An 18,260-nucleotide genomic window follows, 5' to 3' on the forward strand; every position below is an offset into this window, starting at 1 on the left:
CCTAAGCTCAGGCACACAGACGGCTTTCTTCCCAGAGCAGCGAAGCCCCAACACGGCTGCATCAGCATCGCCAGGACAGACCAGCGCGGGGCCTGACGTCCACGTGAGATGGGCACACACGCTCCCAGCTAAAGCAGGCAGCACAAACCACTTCACCGTGGGCGTATCAGACGCTAATTTATATACATGAGCAAGACACACGTGCTTTCTGGAGTGGCTGATTCAGCGCGTGTACATACGCGTTCCTACTGGTCCCAAGCTATGGCATATTAAAGCAATAAGTGAGAACATATGCAACAATGAAATGCACCAGTGCTGCTGGAGGAAGATAAAATGGAAAGCTGTGCAGTGCTTGGCTGAGCGAGGCTGACTAATGACTCTAATGTTAGTGGCTGCTGATCAAGAAATCAAACCCAGAGCAGTCCATCACGATCGTGGCAGGTGAGGGAAGATGAGCCAGAGCCACGGCTCAGGATACCACAAACCTTCCTTGCTGTTCCAAAACACAGTAGTATCTTCTGCATACAGAACCCCCCCCCCCAGCTTGTTTCAATGCATAGTCAAATTCATCAGAAACCCTCTGAAATAGGATCCTTTGTTACACAGTTTGTTGCCAGATGATAAGGACATTTTTGGGCAGTGTGTTCTCAGGAACACAAATGGAGAATGACGTGATGGACACAGCGTGTCAAAATAACAATCCTCATTTAAATCTTCACGTTAGAGACATCTTACATCTCAAATGTCAAACATGCCGAATGGATTGCCTGCAGAAGCCGATTCGGGGAACATCAATTGTTCTGAATTTCAGAGTATTAACGTGGGGGAAAAAAAAAAGAACCGACTTAAAACTGTATCAGAAATCTTTACAAAATCTGACACTTTGTTCTTGCTATTTCTTTACCTTTGTTTGCACTTCAAGGCCACATCCCCTTTGTCACCTGGACCACAACAGCTGATCTGACATTGTATGGCATGCAGTTGACCTGACTGCCTGCACGGTGCCCCCCCGACTCGAGGGACGGTTCCTGCTCCTTCCCAGCAAGGCTCTGAGTAGGACCACACCGCTGCTAGTGTTCAAGAAAGTAGAGGATCAGGCTTCAAACAGAAAACTTCTGAGAAAAGAAGTAAGCACATCTGTTGTGTAATCCCAGAAGAAAACAGGAATCAGACTCTACTTTCTAAATGTCTCACCCAGTTCTGCAGATCGATGATATTTATTCATACAATGCAAACATCAGAAATGCCAGGGCTCTGATCCTCACTGATACCAGGGTACGCATTCCTTTTAACACTGAAAATCTTTAATCCCTTTGGAGATCTGGGAGGAAGTATTCAGCTACACCAACCACAAAACCAGTCATGGCGTTATTAGTTATTAGCCTTTTCTTTTACAAAACACAGAGAGACACAAGACAAACCCACTATTTGCTGAAGATAGTGTCAAAGGAAGCCTTAAGAGGGACAGTGTCAGCAAGGACTAAAGGAACTTGCCGTTTTCATGCGGATGAACAGTCCTGCAATCTTATGAATGGGCTGAACAGACATGTGGATCCAAACACCATCAATATGGACTGGTTTGCATGCCTTGCAAACTGGACCGAAACAGAAATCAGGGTTGCAGTACATGGTTTGGAAAGCTGGTTACAAAACCAGAACCTGTACCAAACCAACAAAGATATGTGAAAAAGTTTGTTCACTAGTCTGACTTCTCCTTCCTTTTGAAAAAATACCTTAAATTTTCTACAGCTACTAAGTTCCATCACGGGTGCTTTCAAATCTCAATTCTAAGTACAGACTTCCTGATTCTTTTCATCAATAACACTCACGTGTTCACTCTTTCCATTACCATAATTACACTACCATATCACTTAAAAGCCACAAAATTGCATTCCATTTCTATAGGCAGGTATAACACAACAGCCCAGCCAAACGCTTTAGCAAATCCATCCAGGTGCTACCGCTTCAGAGGCCCATCAGGAATCAGCACAGTGTGGCTATGAAGTGGATGCTCCGCTCTCCTAGATCACTGCCTTCAACGCACATGCTCCCAGGGAGCCAGGTAAGTGTTCACGGTTCGACATTGATGTCTCTGCATTTTAGGGCATGTAATTCACAATTTGCCAGAGAGATACTTATGCAATCACAACGTCTCAGTGCTCCTGATATTTGTCAGCACGGGTTGGGCGCTCTCCTCCTTGTGCTGCTTGTCTCATCTGTCTCTGGGCGGTTTATGCACTGTTGAATTGGAGGATTTTTTCACTCGGGTTCAGAATAAAGTCGCTGCTCTCAAGAGCCAGCTACTTACGTGCGTCAGATTTCAACACTACTCAGTGCTTGAGTTTGGACCTTATTCACTTCTGTATCAGTCCAGCTCAGCGCCAGTGTAACTCCGGCAAGAGCTTGAACATAAACCTGACGAAAGCCCATGGTAAATCAGGCCCTGTATTGCTGAAAAAAACCTTTTATCCCAGCATTACAGGGATGAGACTCCTTATTCTCTATTAAAAAGATCTGTAATTGAATTTCCAGAAATGTTTTGCAGATGCAGCTCCCGTACTTTAGGGAGTGCGCAAGCTACCACCACTGAAAATCATGTCTAAGGACCCTGCTGAGCTTTAACCAATTAGTTCAGTCTTATCTGATACGTGATCATTGTCTCCAGAACAGAAGATACTCAAATACTAGAACAATTCATGTGAAAATTAATACAGTGATTTCACATATAAACTGGAAGTAATGAAGTGTGCAAAACCTTTCAGGAATAAAATACTGAAACCGTGATTTCAGGAATGAAAGCTTTGGCTGATTAATTTTCCTTCATCAATAAACTCTTTCTCAGAGCTCAGTGAAATAGATATAAACCACCTGCACTTTTAAAACAACGTGAGGAGAGCAGAGCTTGTTATCGAGGAGAACTGGTTTCCTAAATAATTACTTTCCTGCTTATTGAGGTTTCAAGCCGAGCAAAGGGTCGGTGATGAAGGACTGTGCCGACCTGCGGTAACTAAGGTTAATGTGACTGTATAGCTCTGTTTTGCAGGCCCGGGGCATGAGAACGAACCTAGGAGCAACTTGCAACACTTGTTCAAACAGGGATTGAAATATTACTGCACGAGGGACAGATCCTGTGAGACGGTCCCACCCGACCAATCACTGAGAAATGTGAACACTTCGTCTGTGTCCTTTCGCTTCCAAAAGACCACTTGGATCCTTTCAGTTGGGTATGGTGTTTGAAGTGCTTGGCCTAGAGTTTTCACTTACTTTAGGATGAACCTGATAGACATCAAAATGAAGATGACTCTAAGGCAGTAATTTGTGTCCTTCCTAAGAAATCTCAAAAACAGGGCAGAGCAACCTAAAGTGCATACCTGGGCTTCATATTTTTTAGCAATTATTTCAACAGTTGCTAACAGCAGTACCCTTCACCCAGCACAGCACATCTCAGAGGAGCTGTTAGACAGGCATCTGCACTGGAGATGAAGGGCTAGAAGATAGGAATTTTCAAATGAAGGGAAAAGAAAACCCCTTTCTTATCAGTTCCTGTTTTCCCACTGTAACAATTCTCAAAAATGCTATCACAATTCCTGAAACAGTATTTCCTTAGAAAATTCCATTTTTGTAAGGTAAAATGTTCTCTTATAGAGAAAAATAAAATGACACTCTGACTACATGGTCCAGTTTCATTTTAAAATTCATCCAGTAGGAAAACTCAGAACACGTGCAAAGTTCTCCAAAAAAAGAGCAACTTTCCAAGAAGGCAAGGCTAACGCATCTCCTACTAGTGCTGCTGGGAAGCTCTGGTTTGGGCTGATGGCCAAAAGCGCTGCCTACAGACCAAAAGTGAAGGCAGCCTCTTTGTAGTCACATACAAACTACCTTCGTTTCTCATACACACAATGTTTCACTGGCTTGTCACTCATGCCAGAGTCCATTAGAAAATAAAAGCATAAATGGAGAAGATCCTGCTATCCTGCTAAGGGCCACAATGCGAACTTGATCCACACATTCACAGCTGGAGCACGTGCACATTGTGGTGCAGCTCCGAGATGTGACCCATGCATCCGTAGCTTTGTAGAGCCATCTGTTTTCTTCAGCTTCATTTTGCTATCCCTGTACAAAGCCTCTAGCCTTGCTTCACTTAAATTCCCCCTCAGCAGACAGCTGAGATGGAAACGTTGCTAGCACCAAAATGACAGCACATGGGAGATTTACCTGATGGGAGCTGACTCATCCCCTTTATCGAGCCAGTCCTGCGGTGGGATTATGTACATGCACCAGAGGCCCCAGTTATAGCCATGGGCTGCGTTGGCATATTGCTGCACTTCAAAAGTGTTGTACTTAATATTGTCAATTGCTGGTAAGATGATCCGCTTTCGATCTTCTTTGATCCGGGTAAGTGCAGGTTCCACCCTGAGAACAATAAAAACAGGAAAATGTTTTACAGCCATCCAGTAATCCCAGGTCCTGCTTTGCAGGCTGATAAAACAAAGTTCTCTAATACCGAGAGCAGTAACCCAGCGAGATGGCAGCCCACAACACAGCACAGCGGGATCGAACACAGATCACTGTCCTACCCTGAGGAGGCTGGAGCTTGGAGTGGGATACTTCACGTAGCAACAGCACATGAATTACTACCTTTATGAAGCTGTCCCAGAGTTTAACAAAACAAAATTTTACCAGACGCTTATTCTGAGACCTGGAGACTGTCAACTCATTTTGCAGTGGACGAGTGTTGAGAGACACTATCGCCAAGCGTGACTAAATGGTCTCCTAACGGCTACACCACCAGGATGCCTGGTAGCGATTAAATACCTGCGCTTGCTGACGAAGCCTGAAGAACAAAACACACACCAGGGACTGAATGAATCTGAAGGTTACTCAAAGGTTTTAATCTTGTTTCCTAAGGACTGACCCCATCGGATCCAGTTTGAATGACAAGCGTGGCTGCATTATGCCTTCTAAAACCTCTTTGGTGATGAGAAGATTTCAATTGCCAGATGGTGCAAAAGCAGCGAACTGCAGGAAATGTGCCAACATTTCAAAAGGCTTTAAAACATCAATGTGCTTTCAACAGAAGCTACATCCCAAAGTGTTTCAGGGAAGTAAAAAGCTTCAGTGCAAACATTCATTTCTGACCAAGGTAGTCTGAAGTTGCTACGAATTTACAGAGAAACTGATCCAAAGAGGTAGCAGACTTACGTAAGGGTGGAAGGCACTTCTCAAAGCAGCATTAGAAACAGCCACCGGTTCACTCCTTTGTAACTCTGCTTCCCCTTGAAATCAGCTTTGAAGATTTTGCAGAGCTCTCACGTGTATCTTTAAGGGAATGGTGGTTTGCTGCGATTCACAGAGGTAGTAGGATTTGAACACCGATCTTTTCTCATTTTTCTTTTGTTGTGGGCTAAAAGGCAATTGTTCCTTTGTGGTTTCACATTTGTTACCTTGTATTTTGTTTGTTATCTTATATTTAGTTTGTTACCATGTATTTCCTTGTGTAGGCCAACAGAAAGGGACAAGTTAGGAAATGAATTCAGCCTCCCATTTTCAATCTTCACTGCCTCAATCTGAACTACCATAAATTTTCTGATCTCTTCTGTAAGAAGACAGCAATTTCTCTGTACTTGAATACGGCCAAAATATTTGTCTTTTATGTACACAGGCTCCATATTGCTTACGTGAGGTCGTGTACTGCTTGCCTTCTCTTCTTTTTACCCTTCCCACATCAGCAAAAAGACATGTAGATTCAGTGAAACCCTTGAGTACTGATGATGAGCTACTTACTGCAAATAAACCATCACAAAACAATGTAAAATAAGAGCATAACTGACAAAAAGACAAGTTGTCACAGCATTTCATTTGGAGAGAAGTCAAAGAGAGTTAAACTAGTTTTATTCGGATTCCTCTAGAAAAATGACATTTGAATTTATCAGCTGGATGCCAATAACACAGAGCATGGAAGTTTTAATAAAAAGGATGATCACAAGCGTGGTGGGAGGAGAACGATGACATTGCAAGTTGCAGAAATTCCCCCTGGCCAGGAAGGTTATGAAAGAGATGTTCATCTCATATGCAATATGTACTGTTTTGTTACTCGGTTTATTCTGGGAATAAATCGGTGCAGCCCTCGTGACTGCAATGGCCTGAGATCTCTCTTACTACTGCCTGCCACCTGCAATTTTTGGTGCAGCACTGCTGTTGTCAAAGCCCAGTCCTGCAAGGTACCAAAGACCTCCACGGAAGCATGAAGGTGCATCGGCCCAGAGGAGGTACAGTCATTTCAGCTCAGGTCGGTAAGTACCTTTTTGGCTTTAAAATACTTCCTTAGTCAGCAGGATCATACCTTGTTTCTTTTTCCCCTTTTTTTTTGCATGGCATTTAAAGAACTCCACCCCAGACTCAAAGGAGATTTTTTTTTTTTTCTGTGGGAGAGGCAAGGAAGAACTGAGAGAGATTCAGGACAGTGCAGTACATGATTCAGAATGCCAATTTGTGTGGTCTTCAGGCCACGCTCATGCACCCACACAGAGAGCCAATGTGACCCACCAAATCAGGATAAACCCCTTCTGTTACTAATACGAGATTATACTTATGAGATGAACTGTTTTAAAAACCGGTGGGTGGATGGCAGAAAAACTCTTGCAACTCCAATGAAGCAGGGAAGAACGAAGAAAAGATGAATCTGCTTTGTTCTGCACCTCCCATCATGAATCAGGTGCCTCCATGCATGGCTGTGGTAACCCCTGTGTACAACATCAACGCTCTCCCACTCCCTTCTGGCCTCTGAAGCAAAGGCTTTCGAAATACCAAACAACAGGTATAGATGTCACTAATGACAGGCCACTAATTGTTTGACTGGAAGAAGAATCCTCCTCTTTGTGGTTGTGGAGGAAAAAAAAATGACCTTGGAGCAGGTCACTGTCCACGCGGAGCACTTGCAGGAGCAGCCTCGTTACAAAACTGACTCCGAGCTCCCTTGCAAACCAACCCCCCCCGCAGGGGTGGCCCACTCCCGCAGCCCTCGGGCATCGCTCCAGCAGATCGGGTGCAGTCGCAGAGCAGAGGATTCCACCCCGCAGCGAGATCTGGTGCACATCGCAGGACACAGCCGCGCCCAGTGACTCCCACAGCACGCACAAATTTGTTACGTTTGGGTCTGATTTCCAGATCTGCCCTGCAAAGCAGGAAAACTGACTGCATGCCTTCTGAAGCAGAAATTTGTATGTGGGTTTCCTTGGTAAGAATTCTGTCATTCTTATTCACTACCATCTGATCCTGGAAAACAGGTCTTTGACAAGCAAGGAAAGACTAGGAGTTTTTAAAACTATTTTTATCTCTCTTTGTTAGAGTTCTTTGGTCACCAAATCCTCAAATCCTCAATTATTGGGATGTTCATGTTCATACAAAGCAAGACCATTTAACCATCATACTTAAAACTATCCTGAAGTTTCCATGTTCCTTCTACAGCTCCTCCTTGCGTGCTCATTTTGCAAGTATTTTACTTTGAAGGGTAGATTGAGATCGTGTAATAAAAAAGCTAAAAGAGATAAGGAATTCTTCTCCCTTAATGTCAGATGTCTGCAATAGACCCCCCACATCCAAGGTAATTGCCTCAAACTTTCATTCTCAGCAGAGAGAGGCAGAGGCTGGCGCTTTTATAGTAAGATGCTTCTCATAATAATGTAGACGCTGAGAATAGGTGAGATTAATAATGTTCCAGAGGAGCCTAATTTGAATATAAAGGGAATTTAGCCTGCTACTTTGCAAGACAGCTTAAAATTGGACTGTTGAAGTGTATCCCCAATAATGGTTAGAGAAAGAATGTGAAGAAAATATTTAACAGTCACTCTGATTTTCAGCCCTCAGTCATACTTGTGATTGTGTTCATCTGATCCCTGTGTCTTGGAAATGCTAATCTGGGTCCTCATGTTCTTCATAACAAGAAGAACAGTCCATCCCCAGCTCTGGTGCTGCTGTCATACCAGCCAGCACCAAACTACTCCCGTCACTCTCCAGCTGACCGAATTCCTGGGTTTTTCCAGTTGGATGGTTTACATTTATGACCACCTGACTTGGTGCTTTGCATCTGAAGATGCACAAGGAGGGATCTCTGGAGTGTAATACAACAGTCGGATCAAAATACGTGATGAAATTTCATTAATCTCTATCAACCTATTAATTTCAAATCTCAGATTTTGAACTTTCATGAAATCTGAGGCACCTGAAAGCTGTCCATGTGGTAGAAGTTCTGTTTCAGTCCCCTGCACTCAAGATATGTAAATGTTGAAGATATTACTGCTTCAGCAAGCGTTGATATCTCTACCCTCAGGTTACAGACGGAGTAAAATGCCAAGGTTATGGAGTGAACTGGTATGAAAGCAACTGCTGGAACTTCCTTTTCTCAACCTCCCATCCCCCCCAGTGGAGGTGACTTTCTTCCTCTGTCTGTGTCCACAGGTGTGGAAAGCACATCCCCACAGGTATTAGGAAGAGGAACGGTTCAGTATCTGGACAGACTGCACATTTATCTAACTTCCAAAATATGTTCACACCCACAAGTAAGAGAGCAGGCTCTGAGTCACAGATGGAAAGAGAAAACCCAGTGCAGAGTTGTTCTCTGTTACTCAGCAGAACCCAGAATAGAGAGCCTTTTCATTAAACATTGTACACCTGTGAGATTTCACAGCCTGTCGTGCCCCATCAGGGACAGCAGAAATAGCAATGGGGAGTTCAGACGCCAAGTCCTAGCTCATCTCAGCGAGACCCACAGGAACGTTCAAATCCCAGATTCTGCCAGCGCCCTCCGCACCACCGAGACTGCTGGTGCTCTGTTTTTCTGCCTGCCAAGATCCCTAGGTAATGGCCAGTGAAGAAGGACTATTGGCTTGGACAGGACTGGGTAATGGCCTGTGTTCACATTGCTTATTTTCGGTAATCCATGAAATATGAGGGTTTTTTTACTGCTGGAAAGTCCAGCCTTGGAGTAGCTCCATTAGGCTCAATGGACTTACCCAGTGGCTTTGTCTCTGTAAGCTGAGCTGCACATTCATCAAATCCTTTGTCAACTTTGCTGGTAATTCTGCCTTTCTCTAATTGCTTCAGGTTTTTGAAAGGATTATGATTAAACCTTTCCTAGTAATTCCTAATTTTTTTCCTAATTTTAAGCTGCTACATTATTATGTAGATTTACTCGTCCTCTTTACAGACACCAGTGTTCTTTCCCAGGTTTTTCCCCCTCTTGTCTTGTTTTTTCTACTGTGCTTCTGCAGAAGTCAGGTGCTCCTGGCACCTCCCAGGACTAAAAGGACAGAGTGGAAGAGGTTGCTGAAGTCCAAGTACGTTCAACACGCTATGCTGATGAGCTGCAATATGTTGGTTGAGTATTTGCTTTCCACTTGGCCAGCGCTGGCAGTGAGGCAGGATTCAGCCTTGCCTGATGAGGTACATAAGCCAGACGTGAATTTTGAGATTCATCTCTGGTTTTCACAGATGCAAAAATATTAGGTTCCTAGCTTGTATCTGAGTCAACGTACTTTATGGGCACAGAGTAGCATATATTGTTAACAAGTTATTTACTGAAGCAAGAGGAAAAATTCTCCCAGGCATATTCATACACATGATGGATTTCAGTAAACTAAATATAATCAAAAGATTCAGCTTTAAAGGTAGTGCTTCACATCATCCAGTTCTTTTTTCCACCTAATAAAAACCAAGCAGACAATTTGAGTGACATAAGAAATTCCTCCCTTCTATCCTCTTTAAAAATATATATTTGTCAGTGTCCTCCTTTCCTTCTGAATAGATTGTTGGTGAATGGTTAAAGTCAGAAGAGAAAGGACAGTAAATTTAGTTCTCTTATAGACTCCACTAAGCTAAAGGGTATTTTCACTTGGGTTTTATTTCTCTGCAGCAGTTCCAGAAATACAGTAACACACTGCTGAAGTCTCCTTCCCAGGACTCAGCCCTGCGACTGGCAGTGCTTGGTTGAAACTCCACAAAGCGCATTGCTGTCCCGTGATTTGGGTGGGCTTCCCACAGGCAAAGGACGTGCTGGGAGGAACATCCACCGCGGGTGCCTTGGTACGCGACTCCTCCTTACAGAAACTTTCCTGAGGAATTTGTGGAAGGAATCTCTGATCAGGAGCAAATTCACAACAAAAGGATGTGTTGTTGGCAGACTGTTCAGCATATCACTAAACACAGCACATGCATTTCATGCATTTAATGCTTTTGCCTACCAGTGGGTCAGTTTCTGGATTAACGCTGGCTTTTCCAAGGTGCTGAGCACCCATGATGACTTCAGTGGGAGCTCCAGCAACGCCAGTACTGTGGGCGTCAAAGAATCAGTGCTCCCAAGATAAACATTAGAGTTAGGAAAAGAGCTGGAAGGCAGAATTTAACCCAGAGTATAGAATAAGCCTGTAAGAAGATTGAGAGCAAAGGCAGGGGTCATAGTGTGATCACACAGGCTTCTCTAATCCCACTGTAAGTCTACCTCTGTAGTTAATATGGACCAGTTCAGAACAGCTCAAACCCCATGGGAAACCACAGCAAACAAAACTTGCATGCTGTCTTACATCCCTATCAGATTGCCAGAGAGTTCGTGCCAATGGGGAAGTCTGATTTTTCACAACACTGAAAAGAACAGCTTCTTCCAGATAAAAACCAGATACAAACAAGTTAGTAATGAGCTCCTCGGCACACATGATTATATAATTCAGCTTTTTAAATATGTAAAAACACCTGCTGACTTCAAGCAGACTTTTAAAAAGGCACAACATAGGAATAAATGCATGCGATCTAAGAGAATCGTAGAAACATTTAGGTTGGAAAAGACCTTTAAGATCATCAAGTCCAACTGTTAACCCAGCACTGCCAAGCCCACCACTAAACCATGTCCCTCAGCACCACATCTACGCGGCTTTTAAATCCCTCCAGGGACGGGGACTCAACCCTTGCCCTGGGCAGCCTGTGCCAGTGCTTGACAACCCTTTCAGTGAAGAAATTTTTCCTAATATCCCACCTAAACCTGCCCTGGCGCAGCTTGAGGCCGTTCCCTCTCGTCCCATCGCTTGTTCCTGGGGAGAAGAGACCGACCCCCCCCGGCTCCAGCCTCCTTTCAGGCAGTTGCAGAGAGCGATGAGGGCTCCCCTCAGCCTCCTCTTCTCCAGGCTGAGCACCCCCAGCTCCCCCAGCCGCTCCTCCCCAGCCTTGTGCTCCAGCCCCTGCCCCAGCCTCGCTGCCCTGCTCTGGCCACGCTCCAGCCCCTCCATGGCCGCCTTGGGGTGAGGGGCCCAGCGCTGAGCACACACACACACACACGAGAAACCACACGCGTGCCGCAGGCCAGATCCTCTGTTGTCCAACTCTTCTACTTCAATGGACTTCACAACTTCAGGAATGCTTTGCTAACATCTGAGGAGCGGACCCAGAGTACTTTCAGTTCTTAACTGGAATGACTGTACTTGGCATGTGTCAGTAACTCCCTTCCCCACCTCCCCCCCAAAATGTCACTTTTTCTGAATTTGTCCAAAAATAAATCCTTTCCTAAATGACAGGAATTGCATTGGAGAATGTCTCTCTCAAATTCTGCCCCATCCCAACTGGGTACCCAGTAACTAACATTAAAAAAAATCCAACCCCCTTTTACAAATCAGAATTTCTTTTTTTTTCCTTGCAAGGACTTAAGGAAGAGTCCTTATAAGATATAAATGAAAGACAGCGTGGTCTCATCTGCTAGATTTTACGTCTCAGAGGGTTTAACACCATATTTTACTCCGGCTGTACCACTGTCAGGTACCATGAAGTAAAAACTTAACACAGAAATGTAAGAAAAAAAATCCGTGTAAACAGAAAGCTTATTTTGCATGTGATTTTATACGCTACCTCACATTTCACTGACAATACACATTTATCAGATGCAGACAAGCAGATCTACAGACATACATAATTCTTCACTGAGGCCAGCCGAGGAATATTTCATGCAGAATGCCTCTCCTGTAAATAAGTGTTCAGAGAACTAAAAAAAAAAATAAATTTCATACTCCCTTCCTTGGTCTCTAAGAGGAGAGAGAAATCCCCCATCTGTTCTACCTGACATCTCTATCAGCATTCCTGTGTGCCCGGGGAGCTTTCAGACCTGCAGCCCCCAGCCAGAATGGAGGGAACGCGGCATCAACGCCTGCTGGAGAGTTAAAGATCAGCTCTTTGGCTGCCAAATCTGAATAGCTCTTTTCTGCACCACTGAAAAGCAATGAGGATGCTTCAATGAACACTCTAGGTTGTTTAGGTAGATGAATAGTTGAAGTTGCTTTTCTGGCATGTCCTCTGTATGTAAGCTGGCACTGTCCCATAATTCTGAAAGGCCCACATGGCTTATGTTGTACGCTGCCCGCTTCTCTCAGATAATATTAGTTCAGTTTTGCTATCTAAAACATGTATTCCATTAAGTTACCAAATTGATCCTAAGTGATGGTAGAGGCTTTGGATGAGAAAAAACTCCCTTAATAAACACACGTCCTTTCCTTTGCATTTGCATAAATAAAATTTCCCAGGCATGGTACCAGGGATGCTGCAATGAGCCATGTCCTGAGCAGGAGCGACAGGCGTGAACCTTCCAGAGAAGCAGGACTGCAAACGTAATTTCACCCTCACCTTCAGCACTTCTCTCACTAGAATGAAAGAACCACCCGGACCTTGCCAGGTCCCCAAAGAGCCACCTGAGCTTGAACAGGGGGGACGGGGAGTTCACCTGCTGGTAGATTTTGCCTTCCAGTATGAAAATATTAACAAGGGAACTTTCAGGGGAACGAAGACCTTGTGGCTTTGCCCTACAAAAGCATAACCACGTCCCTGTTACAGAGTACTTGTGACAACCAAAGCCAGTGGAAGATTAGGAGGAAATCAACTTCCTTTTCCCTTTACACACTTTCTCGAGAACCCATTGCTTACGGCCACTGTAGCAAGTTGCACTACGTATTACAGTATAAAGTGGCATCTGCAAAGTATTATCCATAGACCTGGGGATCTTGATCTTTAGCTTTTCTTCTTAGTTCATTAAAATGCCAGTTTTCTGTATTTTTAAAACACTGCCAACTTCAGGGATAATCCATAATGATAGGCTGTGTGAGGCACAGGCTGATGGATACTCGGCTTATATTTCAGGTCCTCTTTCTCACATCAGGCTGCCTCTGTCTCTCTGGTATATTGAAATCTTTTGATGAAATCCTCTCACTCCACTGCTTCCTTATTGATACTCCCCCTTTGTCTGGCAAAATTTTAATTACTACAGTACTGCATAACTCCATTCAGTGCTCCGATGCTACCCGTGTGATAGGAGCAAAAGCAATTCCTAAGATGGAAACAAAGTATAATACTCTACCACTACGTCTTCTTTTATGGCTTCTAGCACCCTCTTTACAGCTGCTAATATATTGTGGTCTCTGCATTTCACTTACTGATTTCTGCTCTCCTTCACTCAATGTGTCCTTTTTCTCACCCAGAGAATTAACACCCCATCTCTCCTATCTCTCTTTCCTGCTCCCAGTTACAAGGTAGTGAAGTTCTCTTCTCCTTGCCGTGCTATTCTTTCCCATCTCTCAAAGACAGGAGTCCGTATAGTGCTTTACATCTTCTGCAACACAGTTAGCAGCCAGAACGCAGCGGTGTTACTGCGTGTTGCTCAACGCACAGCGGGCAGACCTAACACAAAAGTCAGAGCAGCAATGCTGAAGACTTCAGAGGACTGAAGGGAAAACTGAACTATACAGGCTTAAATATACCCTGAGAGGAACATACAGGAGCTTTTCATACCTATTGGTTCTGCTGGGTTGCTGGCTCTAGACGCTGACTTCTATCGACATTAAGTAACCATTAAAAACAGACAAGGTTCTACTGCAGGACAGGTAGAATTTTACATATGAACTGTACACATACATTATCATGCAATTTTAATTTAAAATTCCATTTGAGAATTAATAGTAATGGCCTCCCTTTCAGCTAGTCCCCTCCACTTTTGCTTTCACAGCAGCAGTACTGGCTTACGCTATCAAAAGCCTTAAGGGGAATAGGTCAGTAGAAAATCTCCGCTCTGCACTAATACATTTCAACACCTGAGAAGCAAAAAGGCAGCAATTAAGCAGAGCAAAATAAATAATTCAGTAGTTAATTTGACCTGCCAGGTTGCAGAGTATTTTTTTATATCCTACCAGATTGTATTTTAGTTTAGAAGTATCATCCCTGGAGAGTAATGCTGTGAGAGCCCGTAAAATGCTATAGTGCAAATAAGGCAAAAGCTCACCCATAAATGGGGCAACTATTGTTTAAAGAAGTTTTTTTTGTTGTCAAAGTCCTGCATATTTCATGAGGAAGTGACAAAGTCCTCCGATTCTTTACGAATTAATCTGCCAACTGATTAGGCAGGTAAAGCAGCCATAGATTGGAAGACTAAAATTGCACTGCAGGTACTTGACTTTTAAATGGAACACAAACCAAACGGAAAGCTAATGCTCTCTTCTTCGGTAAAGGAATTGGCTTCTTTTTAATTGCCTCACAAATAATCCACAGACAGCTTTGAGTGGGAGCAATCCATGCGGCCTCTGCATACATGAACATACATTGAAAATGGGGGGAAATACCCGTGCAAGATGAGACTTAGGAGGTGAACAGAACAGCAGTACTTCAACAAGATACTCCCGCATGACTACCAAGTTTATAGGGTTATGGAGTAGGGGTAATGTTAGCGTGGTGGGAAAAAATAAAGCAGTCCAGTTTCTAGTAAAAGAAGATGAGATGAAAATTGAGATGACAGGCAACCGCATGGGCACAGGTGGGCAGAATTAAAACTGTGAGGCAACAGGTAGAAGAAGGTTTGAAATGGCTGTCAGCAGCCCCAAAGGCTGAGGGGAACAACAGGAGAAGCACCAGAGGGGAACACGCTGAGCCTCCGCAGGAGGCTCGGAAACAACGGGATACGCGATGCTTCTGGTGCCCGTTTGCCATTCTCAGTCATCCTCTGCGGCTGCTCCAGAAGCCCGGAGGTCTCAGAGCAGCTGCGCAGGCTGGCTCAGCAGGATTGCTGAGACTTAAGCGCACTTGTTGAAAGGAGAGTACACCAGGGAGGACGCAGTAAACGCAAACGCTTTTTATCTCGGATATGCACACACGCACTCTCATTTACTGAGCAGTCCAGGTTCTTGCTACGCTGATTTCAACCCTTTCTGACATTAAAGCAAAGCAGCAAGGTTAAAAAAAACCCAATCAAAACCAAAAGCAAGCCCAAACCCCTTTCCTGCTTACTGACACCATTGCCCAGCTTCTCTGGGTAGAGTACATCCGTAAGATCTCAACGTCCTTTACAGAAGTGATAACAAAGTTCTCCACAAGGCTCAGAAGACTGCCGCTTGGGCAGGACAAGCGCTGGGAACAGCACCCAGAGCACACTCTCGCCAGTCCCTGCTTCTGTCCAGTAGCTGATATTACCCTACATGAACGTTTGCAATGATTTGAAAGATTTAGTTGCTTTAAAAGTAAATAAATAAATTAAACTAGCTCTTAAGCTTCTAGAAAATTACTACAACTGCTATTATAGCCTTTCATAGTCCTGGGAAAAAAAACGGGGTGAGCATAAACCAGGTGCACTACAAGACTTATTTTATTGCATCTTCCATTTTATAAAGATATTCATGAATATATAAAAATAAACACTCCACTCCTTTGCAATTAAGTTTCGCTCTGGTTGTAAGTACAGCTATTTTTAGTTTTAATTTGGGGATATCTCCCAGAACTGCAGAGCATAATCAGCTCCACCATAACCCTGCATCATCATTATCAAATACCAGCCTATGTTTGGAAAACACACATTTTACATACTGAAGGTCCCAGCAGCCCTTTTTCAGCTGACTGTACATATCAGTTCCTTCAGTCCCAACTTCTAGTAATGCCAAATATTAGCCACTAAGTGGTGCTACACAGATTTACTCCAACTGCAGATCTGGCCCATTAGGCCCAAAACCGTGCTTGCCACAGTCAATGCTGCTCCCTTGCAAAACAAAGGGGATGAGGAAAGGCATGCTACTTTCAAGCCCCATTAAAACTGCAGGAAATAATTCACTGTTTCCCTCAAATGTAAATGCAAGAAAATTTATGAGAAAATGAGATTGGTATTCAAGTTTCTAAGAAGAAATGGTAGAAAATGACAAGGACATAAAAAAAAAAATACTTGAAAGCATGCATCTGCCTCCAGCCCAGAGCCTCCTTAATGATGTCTCCCCATTTGGCTGCTTTGGAGGTTTTGTATTCACTGTGGTTTAAATTACTTCTCTCTCCACTGAGCTGTACTAGCGCAGGCACAACAGCTTTTTTATGGATCTTGCAGCCATTGCAGAAGATTGTTGGCAATGTTGCAATAATCAAGAATATTACTCAGAAGTAATTGCTGATGTGATAACACCAGCCTACAGCCGTCTCATCCCTACAGTTTTTCAGCTTCCCTGTTGCTGAGCAAATCTCTTTCACAGCCTTTGAGACACAGGGCACAGTGTAACAGTACTGCTCTCCCTGTGGGAACTGCCAACAACCTACCAGCCAATGTTGAATTCAACATGAGCATCAAAGAACCCGACGACAGGAGAGGTTGCTGCTTTCCAGCCTTGGATTCTGGCTCGAATCAGTCCTTCTCGTTTGTTATTGCGCACTATTTTCACCAGACCTGGGTATCTTTTATTGACATACTGGTCCAGATTAAATTTCAGCTCAACTGCAGAACAAAAAAAAGACACAAATATTCAAATATTCAGAATGAGAAAAGCTCTGCAATGTTATGTTTTACTTCGATTTATTCTGCAACAGAAAGGGAAAGAAATCCTTAAATATTCCTCACCCCGTAGTCAGTCTCACAGATACAGACCAAGTACTGCAGTTGTGGCACAGGCCAGTTCCAGGGGTATCAGCTCAGAGAAATCCTCTATGCACCAGAGCAGTTACTGTGCGACTTGCACAGGTTTAATGCGGCCTGATGGATTTGAGTATTGTTTTGGAGAGGCAGTTTGTCTAAATATTTTTAAATAATTACTATTCTAATTCTCTGATGATTTGCATTAGGTTACAACTGGCCTCTGGAGGAGCAATTCTGACCTTACAGCAGTGTAACATGGGAGACAGGTGATTGTTTTTTCTGATTTATGCTATTCAGTAAGAGTTTGAAAAACAACCTCAATGGATTTTGGGTCAAGACCTAATTCAGATCAGCATTACTTTCCCTTAATTTTAAGGGTTCTCCCTTAAATATAATTAAGACTCCTCAATACCAGGCTTCTTCCCTGTTGAACTAAATGGATATTGAAGATTTCAAATAGGCTGCTTCTCTTTTGTTCATTTTCAGGCATTCAACCACAGATGGAGCAGAACTCATTCACTCTTTTATTCAGCTTCATTTCAATAGGCTTATAAACAGGCAAATTACCAAAATGGTCTCTGTATTTTTTAAATCAATCTAGTCTGGTAATTCATTTACACTGCAACTTATTCATAATGAGGCTTTTACTCAAACATATTTATTAGGAAAACTAGTAGAAGCTTCCAGGACATTAGAAGCCTCATTCTTCTGATCTATATTACACAGCAGAATCATTATCATCGGAATCAAAGACCTGATAAATCTCCAGTTATCTAGAAGAATGACAGAGAAAAGCCGTGTAAGAGTTCACTGAGAAACGACGAGTCCAATTCTCCCCTGTATTACATTGACTCAAACACTTTGCAATCTCACATAATTACTCCACAGGTTACACTGCCGTAACTGAAAGCAGAATTAGACAAAAGTTTTCTTAAATCTATAGGTTTTGAACTTATTTTTCTTTCAGTGATTCGTTCTCTCAACCCTCCTTTCTCTTTGGGGATCTTGAAGAGGAACAGCAACTTAAAATGAAAGATTTAAAGCTGTTGATCTGTGGAGGAAATGTTAACCTTAAGCCTTATTTTAACAAATATGATTTGAGAAGCGGCGACAGTTCTAGAAGTCTAAGGTCTAACAACTTAAAACACCACAACACTGTTAGTCACCTGTATCCTAAAAGTTCTTCAAACCCCACCGTCCCGTGAAACATGTTGATCAATAGCACCCTATATGCTCACCAATATTTTGAGTTTGGATTGCTGTAACAGGAGTGTTATTTTTACGTTAATGAACCAGATGACCTGAAAGTTGCATGTGCTTTGTGCCCATTCTGTTTCATTCTCATAGTCTAATTTACTCCTTACCT

At 43.3% G+C, this 18,260-nt stretch overlaps 1 protein-coding gene across 5 annotated transcripts in view; it reads right to left on the bottom strand.

Annotated features, from left to right (window-relative positions):
- Window positions 1-18,260, bottom strand: part of GALNT9 (polypeptide N-acetylgalactosaminyltransferase 9) — a 313,952-nt gene that overhangs the window by 87,010 nt on the left and 208,682 nt on the right. For all 5 annotated transcript variants that reach the window (XM_087754687.1, XM_087754685.1, XM_087754686.1 and 2 more), the window contains 2 exons: window positions 16,582-16,756; window positions 4,216-4,413 (listed from right to left, as the gene is read on the bottom strand). In XM_087754687.1, coding sequence (XP_087610813.1) covers window positions 4,216-4,413; window positions 16,582-16,756 — 373 coding nt within the window. The remainder of the gene's footprint in view (window positions 1-4,215; window positions 4,414-16,581; window positions 16,757-18,260) is intronic.

This window comes from Nipponia nippon, unplaced genomic scaffold, assembly GCF_047370975.1.
Source record: "Nipponia nippon isolate SJK-2023a ecotype South Korea unplaced genomic scaffold, ASM4737097v1 scaffold_18, whole genome shotgun sequence".
Taxonomy (NCBI): Eukaryota; Metazoa; Chordata; class Aves; order Pelecaniformes; family Threskiornithidae; genus Nipponia; species Nipponia nippon.